Raw genomic sequence first — 7,872 nt, 5'->3', positions numbered from 1 at the left:
GCCGTCTTCGACGGAGTACACATACAGGACGGGTGAACGTCTCTTCCACCTGAGGCAGGGGACGAGGAGCGCCCAGGAGTGCGATGGACTTTCGGACCCTGGCCTCCGGAGCGGGATGGAACGACAGGGCCCTGATCGACCACTATCACTGAAATTTGAGCGAGGATGTCCATCGGGAGTTGGCCTGCAGGGACACCACGCTCACTGTTGACCAGCTGGTGGACCTGTCCATTCAGCTGGATAACCTGCTGGCTACCCGCGGACGTCCAGATCGGGATCTGTCGGTTCCATCCCCCAACACAACCGCTCCGATACCATCGAGCTGGGAGGTGCTGCGCTCAGGGAGCCTGGAGGAGGTTCCTTCACGTGCCCCATCTGTGGCCGCAGAGGTCACACTAACGGTTGGTGTCGGGTTGGTTCTTCTGGTGGTCGAGGCAGCAGGCAGGGCACTCTGGCGTCACCCCAGGTGAGCCGGCACCATTCTCGCCCAGAGCCCTCTGTTGCACACCTGTTTTTGCAGGTTACTTTCCTGAGTTTTCCCCGCATTCCCAGCGTAAGGAGCTCGTCGAATCAGGCACGGCTGGGAATTTCATAGACCGATCATTCGCCCATAGTTTAGGGATCCCCATTGTTCCAGTGGCTATGCCCTTCCCAGTTCACAACTTAGACAGTCGACCAATAGGATCAGGGTTAATTAGCGAGGCCACCACTCTCCTGGGCATGGTGACACAGGGGGGTCACAAGGAGAGAATCAGTCTCTTCCTCATTGAGACTCCTGCGTTTCCCGTGGTGCTAGGCCTACCCTGGTTAGCTTGTCATGACCCCACTCTTTCATGGCAATGGAGAGCTCTCACGGGGTGGTCGCGAGAGTGCTCGGGGAGGTGTTTAGGGGTTTCCGTTGGTGCTACTACGGTGGAAAGTCCAGACCAGGTCTCCACTGTGCGCATCCCCCCAGAATATTCCGATTTGGCGCTCGCCTTCTCCAAGTAGAAGGCGACTCAATTACCACCCCATCGTCGGGGGGATTGTGCGATAAACCTCCAGGTAGACGTGTATCCCGTCACAGGCGGAGACCGCAGCTATGGAGGCATATGTCTCCGAATCTCTGTGTCAGGGGTACATTCTTACAACCTGGTGTGTATCCGGGATAGGGCTTTTGGTCACCTAAGGGCTCTGTTGACCTAGGCGCCTGTGCTGACCCATCCGGATCCCTCTATGGAGTTCACGGTAGAGGTGGATGCGTCCGAGGCTATGATAGGAGCCGTGCTCTCTCAGCGCTTGGACACGCCACCAAAGCTCCGCCCTTGTGCCTTCTGCTCGAAGAAGCTAACCCCGGCGGAGCAAAACTATGATGTGGGGGACCAGGAGCTGTTGGCTGTCGTCAAAGCGTTGAAGACGTGGAGACATTGGCTTCAGGGGGCTAAACACCCTTTTCTCATCTGGACTGACCACCGCAACCTGGAGTACATCCGGGCAGCGAGGAGACTGAATCCTCGTCAGACAAGGTGGGCCATGTTTTTCACCCATTTTGTTTTCACCCTTTTTTACAGACCAGGTTCGCAGAATGTGAAGGTAGATGCACTGATCCGGCTGTATGACAGAGGAGCAGCCCATGGATCCTACCTCCATACTCCCAGGCCTCCTGCCTAGTGGCGCCGGTAGTATGTGAGCTGGACGCGTACATTGAGCAGGCGTTACTTGCAGAGCCCGCTCCCCTCCAGTGTCCCGCTGGGCGTCTGTACGCTCCATCTGCTGTCCGTGACCAGCTGATCTATTGGGCTCACACGTCACCCTCCTCTGGTCATCCAGGGATCGTTCGGACAGTGCGCTGTTTGAGTGGGAAGTACTGGTGGTCCACCTTGGCTAAGGACGTGAGGGTTTATGTTTCCTCCTGCTCGGTGTGCGCCCAGTGTAAGGCTCCTAGGCACCTGCCCAGAGGTAAGCTACACCCCTTACCTGTTCCACAACGGCCTTGGTCGCACCTGTCGATTGATTTTCTTACCGATCTCCCCCCCTCATAGGGTAACACCACGATCCTGGTCGTTGTGGACCGTCCTGCCATCTCCTCCCTCTGCCTGGTGTCCCTACGGCCCTACAGACTGCGGAGGCCTTGTTTACGCACGTCTTCCGGCACTACGGGGTGCCTGAGGGTCTGGAGGAAGTTCATGAAACGTCTGGGGGTCTCGGTCAGCCTTACCTCGGGTTTTCACCCCGAGAGTAACGGTCAGGTGGAGAGAGTGAACCAGGATGTGGGTAGGTTTATGCGGTCTTATTTCCAGGACCGGCCGGGGGAGTTGGCGGCGTTCCTGCCCTGGGCCGAGATGGCTCAGAACTCGCTCCGCCACTCCTCCACTAACCTCTCCCCCTTCCCGTCCGTACTGGGGTACCAGCCGGTTCTGGCGCCTTGGCATCAGAGTCAGACCGAGGCTCCTGCGGTGGACGACTGGTTCAGGTGCGCAGAAGAGACATGGGACGCTGCCCATGTTCACCTCCAGTGGGCCATGCTGCACCAGAAAACCAGCGCAGACCGTCACCGCAGTGAGGCCCCGGTGTTCACACCGGGGGACCGGGTCTGGCTCTCGACCCGAAACCTGCCCCTCCGCCTTCCCTGACGGAAGCTGGGCCCGCGGTTTGTGGGGCCATTTAAAGTCCTGAGGAGACTGAATGAGGTTAGTTACAGGTTACAGATTCACCCCAATTTCGGTATTAACCCCTCGTTCCATGTGTCTCTCCTCAGGCCGGTGGTGGCTGGCTCCCTCCAGGAGTCTGAGGTGCGGGAGGGTCCTCTGCCCCCTCTGGACATCGAGGGGGCCCCAGCGTACTCCATTCGCGCCATACTGGATTCGAGGTGTCGGGCGAGGGGCCTTCAGTACCTTGTGGAGTGGGAGGGGTATGGTCCGGAGGAGAGGTGCTGGGTCCCGGTGGAGGATGTGTTGGACCCTCCAATGCTGCGGAAGTTCCACCATCTCCGGCTGGATCGCCCTGCGCCTCGCCCTCCTCCGGGTTGTCCCCGAGGCCGGTGTCGGCATCAAGGAGGGGAGGGGGGGGGGTACTGTCACGACTTCCGCCGAGGTCAATCCCTCTCCTTGTTCGGGCAGCGTTCGGTGATCGACATCACCGGTTTTCTAGCCATCGCCGATCCACCTTTCATTTTCCATTTGTTTTGTCTTGTTTTCCCACACACCTGTTTTGCAGTCCCTCATTTTTCGTCTTACATATAACCCTCTGATTCCCCTCATGTCTGTGTGTGGAATGGTTATATGTAAATGTATGTGTACTCCAGGCTGGTTTGCGCCGGGTTATTGTACCCGTGTGTGTTTAGTTTTCTGAGTACCGTGTTTTGTTCGCCTCAATAAAGGGCTCCATTTGTTACCCATTTCTGCTTTCTTGCACCTGACTTCCCTGGAGCCAGTTACGCACTCCTCTACAGCATGCACGCGCATGCACACACGCACCACACTGTCATCAACATCGCACAACAAATATTTACAGTACTGTATGTTCCCTGTTGGGTGAATCAGATCACCTCTCTAGATATGACTCACCATATACACCAGTGACCGACCTTGAAGGCCTCCCACAAGGTCACACAGAAATCTCTGTCAGAGTCTGTCTTCACAGCTGAATATAAAGGAAGAGCCTGAGTTTTAACTTGCTCGAACTTACAGGAATAATCTGATGGTGGGGTGGGGGCTGAGTGGCGTGTGGCCTCCAGCTGCATATTAAATGTGGTCTGGCGTTTCATGGCTCGTCAGCCCTGGCCTGCTTTGTGATGCACAAAAGACACACATTCTCATTTACTCGCACTCACATACCGTACATTCACACACACACACACACACACACACACACACACACAGCAAAATATGCTGTTCATTACATGGTGAAAAAAAGTTATTTATTGGTATCTGTTTTGTTGATGTAGAAAAAAAGTGGTGATACTGGCAGAGATCTGACAGGCTAATCCAGCTAGCTAAATTGGCAGTACTACTGCTGAAAGATGAGACAGGTGGTAGATAGAGGCCTATGGTACCAGGTTCACATACACGGAGAGCTATTTCTTGCTTCGAAGAACATATTTCAAAGTAAAAGAAGTACAGAAATGTAGACCAAAGCAAAATACTCTCGCATAGACATGTTTAATGCAGGATGATTTTAAAAAGGAGATCCCAAGGATGTTAGGTGTTTTTAGTGAAGCTGTTACAAAGCTAATTGATCCAGACAACGTAGCTATGACGTCGAGCTTCATCTGACGTCGTCTTGGAAGTCTCATGGGGGCTCATTACTTTCATGCATGTATCTCTGAGAATGCTCTCTTTTCAGAAATGCTCAAATATTTCATATTCAAACCTTGCTTTCTGGAATCAAGTCACTTGTTGAGGAGACACACTTTGAAATTCAATTCACGATTCAAACACAGTCGACATGTGTGACACCAAGTCCTGGTATCCCTTAGCTGTTGGTGCATTTGTGTGTCAAATATAGCAAAACATATAGCCAGTTTGCATACCTTATGAAAGATCAGAGAAAAAAAGAAAAAAACAACCAAAAAAACAAATCACATTTTCTAAACTCAGATACTGAGCATTAACATTGAGGTCAGTCTTTCCCATACATTTTCTTCACATATAGATTTATTTACTGTTAAATATCGTAAATCTTTTATAAAATAATTCCTCGGAATTCATTCTATGTACATAGACAAGAGTGCACAAGATGGATGGATGGTGTGACATGCCAAGGTGTTTTGGCCAGGCAGGAGTTGCTGTATTCTTGTAGGTATTGATTGTTTCTCTCTTAACCTGGTCTCTTCTCTCTCACTAGGGAATGACTGGTTTCCATACCATAACTACGGTGGCCCTAAGGGGCAAAGTAGATTAAAGTTAATTTTGCTCCTTAGGGCCACGGTACATAATACCACTAATAAATATTAAACTCAATTAACTTCCTGCATGTTCTCAGCCAACGGACAACACTTCAACATGACAATGACCAACTCGGTGACAATAATAGCAACACTGAAACTCAGCCCTGTCCTCTGTCCCCTCAACAGAACATGGTTTCAGGACTATCCACAATAATGGATACTAAAACCGTGTAAAAAAATATTGTTTGTTTTTCCGGCATGTTATAGCTCGATCAGCTCCATAGACAAACAGAGATGGCGTTTTTCATTAATGTGCATTGAAATACAAGGCAAAAACACACAGCACATAGCTACATACAAGGCCTGCATGCTCTGTTGCCTAGAAAAATAAATGGTTTGCGCTTTAGCATTGATCTCTGATATGACCTCCCACCATTTTGTGGATCCTTACCAGAAATGGGAGATGTCGGCTTGGGTTATTTAGACGATGGCAATGCTGATGCTTGGCACCGGGGCAAAGTTTCTCCTAGTTAGAGATCTAGGCTCAGCTTGCCCTCCCACAATCCTAACCTTTAGTGGGGAAAATGCAAAACTGACCAAAGATCAGTGTTTGGGGGCAACTTTAACCTACACCTGTTGGCTCGGTCATGGTATACAATGACAAGAATGGCACTATTGCTCCAACACTGCAAATATACACAATGACAATGTGATTGTTGTTGTTGTTGTATACTTCTCTCCAAAAAACACAACAGTAAGACATCATACAGACAAGAACATTCAATATCAACCTGTGACAGAATACTTCATGTGGTTTCTGTTTTTTTGGGGGGTTGTTATTAAAAAAAAAAAAAACACAACATATCGGCATCCACAGAACTCTGACGAGAGCAGATATCTCTGTATATTACTAAGAAATGTTTAGCTGATAATCACAGTATATTATAGTAAGTATGCTTGTTGTTCAAAATGGTAAAAATACTAATGACTCTCAATTGCTGGTGTGTTTGCCTAAAACACTAGTACTGAGCTTCTTGAAGCACTGAAGGTACACATCAGAGAGTAGCCGACGGATTTAGTGACTCACAAAAGAGAAAGTAATCGCGTGGAGCATTTGCTTTGAGCGAGGAATAAACGCGCGTGTTCTGTTCACACACATCCGTATTGTTAAGATATGTAATGATAATATACCTTACTATAGTAGTAAACATACCTTCAACAAAAAGTGGAGCATCCCCTGGTGTGGGACTCACATTCCTTTAATTAAGGAGAGAAAAACCGTTTCTGTGTATGGCTGCTCGTTGGGGGGCTTATACGACGATGTCGAGAACGCATGAAAACAAAACAAAGAATGAACGTTTTTTTTTTTAAACACACAAGTCGTGATGGGATAGAGTTATTCATTATTATTTGTTGTAGTTCCTAAAAAGGTGGTGAGGTTTAGAGGGAGGGATAGAAGGGAGGCTGGGGCTGTCTCTCTCTTCCCCAGGTATTTAGACTACACAGTAGTTTCATTTCTCCAGGGTCCCGTGCGTATATTCCCTGTGCTGTCTGATGCGTACACAAAACCCTCGTGCAGGCCGCCTTTAAGGATTCCATTCTGATTGGGCGGTGGGTTCTGGGGGTAGGATTGTCTGCGTGGGTGCATCTCCAGGTGGTGATGGGGCACGATCAGGTCCTCCTCATTGGCTTTTTTGCCACAGCCGCACAGAAAGGTGCCCGTGTCGCCAGCCTCCGCCTGGCACAGAGTGGGGAACAGGTCCGCCTTGGCACAGCAAGGCACGTGCCGGTGGCATGGGGCGTGGCACGCCAGCGCCGCCTCGTGAGCCACTGCCGCTGCGGACGCATGGCACGTGTGGGGGGAAGCAGCCAGGTGGCAGATGTGTCCGAGGCGCTCATGCGTGCTGTGAGGGCTGTCTGTGTGGGAGCTGTGGATAGAGCCTCCGTCTACGCTAGAGGGGATGTGGTAGGCGTACTCCCTCTCTGCCACCCCTCCTGTGCCAGCCTGCCGGTGGCGGCTAAAGTGGCGAGGCTTAGTTCTAGTGCTGCCCTTCAGGCAACGATGCAGGTGGATGCCTGGCTGGTAGCCCTCTGGGTCAGTGTGCAGGAGCACATGCGCCGTAGGCTCCTCCATCAGCTGCTGGCTGTGCAGGGCGGTGCAGCAGGGTGCCACGGGGGACAGGCATGTCACATGGTTCTGTGCCGGCGTCAGGCTGCCATGCTTACAGTGACCCAAGGTGCCACTTTGGGCATGTCCTCCCAACAGGGCCTTACCCGGGCACGGTGAATCCAGGTGGCAGTGCCCGTGCCCATGCCCTATTGTATCCCCATTGACATTAACCTTTGGACACAAGTGACCATGACCGTGGCAACCGTGGTTGGTGCGTCTCCCAGGGCAGCAGGCGCACCAGCAATGCCACACGTCGTCCCGCTTTGCACAGTGGTGGATGAGCACGAAAAGGCCCAGCGTGACGGAGAAGGCACCGTACAGGCAGCTGAAGATCATGTCCAGGAAGTGGCCCTGCGACACAGCCAGCGCCCCGAAGGCCCACGTGGCCACGAACAAGAAGAGGGTGAAGGCTGCTGTCCTCAGCTGGGCCTTGAACGAATGCTCGTTGGCCAGCAGAGAGGGGTTGATGGCAATGGCTGAGTGGCAGCCTGCGTGGCACTGCCCTCTGTTGGGCGGTGGTGGCAGTGCTCCGGGCTCTCCTCCCCCTCCCTGGTGGCAGTGCCCGCCCATGCCCGTGACAGACGCCAGTCTCTGCTGCTCCTGAGTCAGGGCTTTCAGTTCGTACTTCCTCTCTGGGTGGCGCCTCAGCTGGATGAAGGTACACAGGAAGTAGACGCAGGTGACCAGGACGATGAAGGCCACAGGGCCATAGAAGGCTCCCAGGCTGGACTCCCACACCATCCAGCAGCTGCAATACACACACACACACACACACACACACACACACACACACACACACACACACACACACGGCTAAATTAACATCACTGTATGA

General features: G+C 52.0%; 1 protein-coding gene across 1 annotated transcript in view; it reads right to left on the bottom strand.

The window, feature by feature from the left end:
- Positions 1-4,120: 4,120 nt before the first annotated feature.
- The window catches only part of adgra1b (adhesion G protein-coupled receptor A1b), a 248,648-nt gene continuing 244,896 nt past the window's right edge, over positions 4,121-7,872 (bottom strand). The window contains exon 19 of the mRNA XM_020495023.2: positions 4,121-7,785. Within this exon, the coding sequence (XP_020350612.2) occupies positions 6,366-7,785 (1,420 nt within the window). The 3' untranslated portion in view covers positions 4,121-6,365. The remainder of the gene's footprint in view (positions 7,786-7,872) is intronic.

Source organism: Oncorhynchus kisutch, linkage group LG11, assembly GCF_002021735.2.
Source record: "Oncorhynchus kisutch isolate 150728-3 linkage group LG11, Okis_V2, whole genome shotgun sequence".
Classification (NCBI taxonomy): Eukaryota; Metazoa; Chordata; class Actinopteri; order Salmoniformes; family Salmonidae; genus Oncorhynchus; species Oncorhynchus kisutch.
Note: the sequence above shows the minus strand (reverse complement) of the source record. Positions and strands in the feature narration are given on the sequence as shown.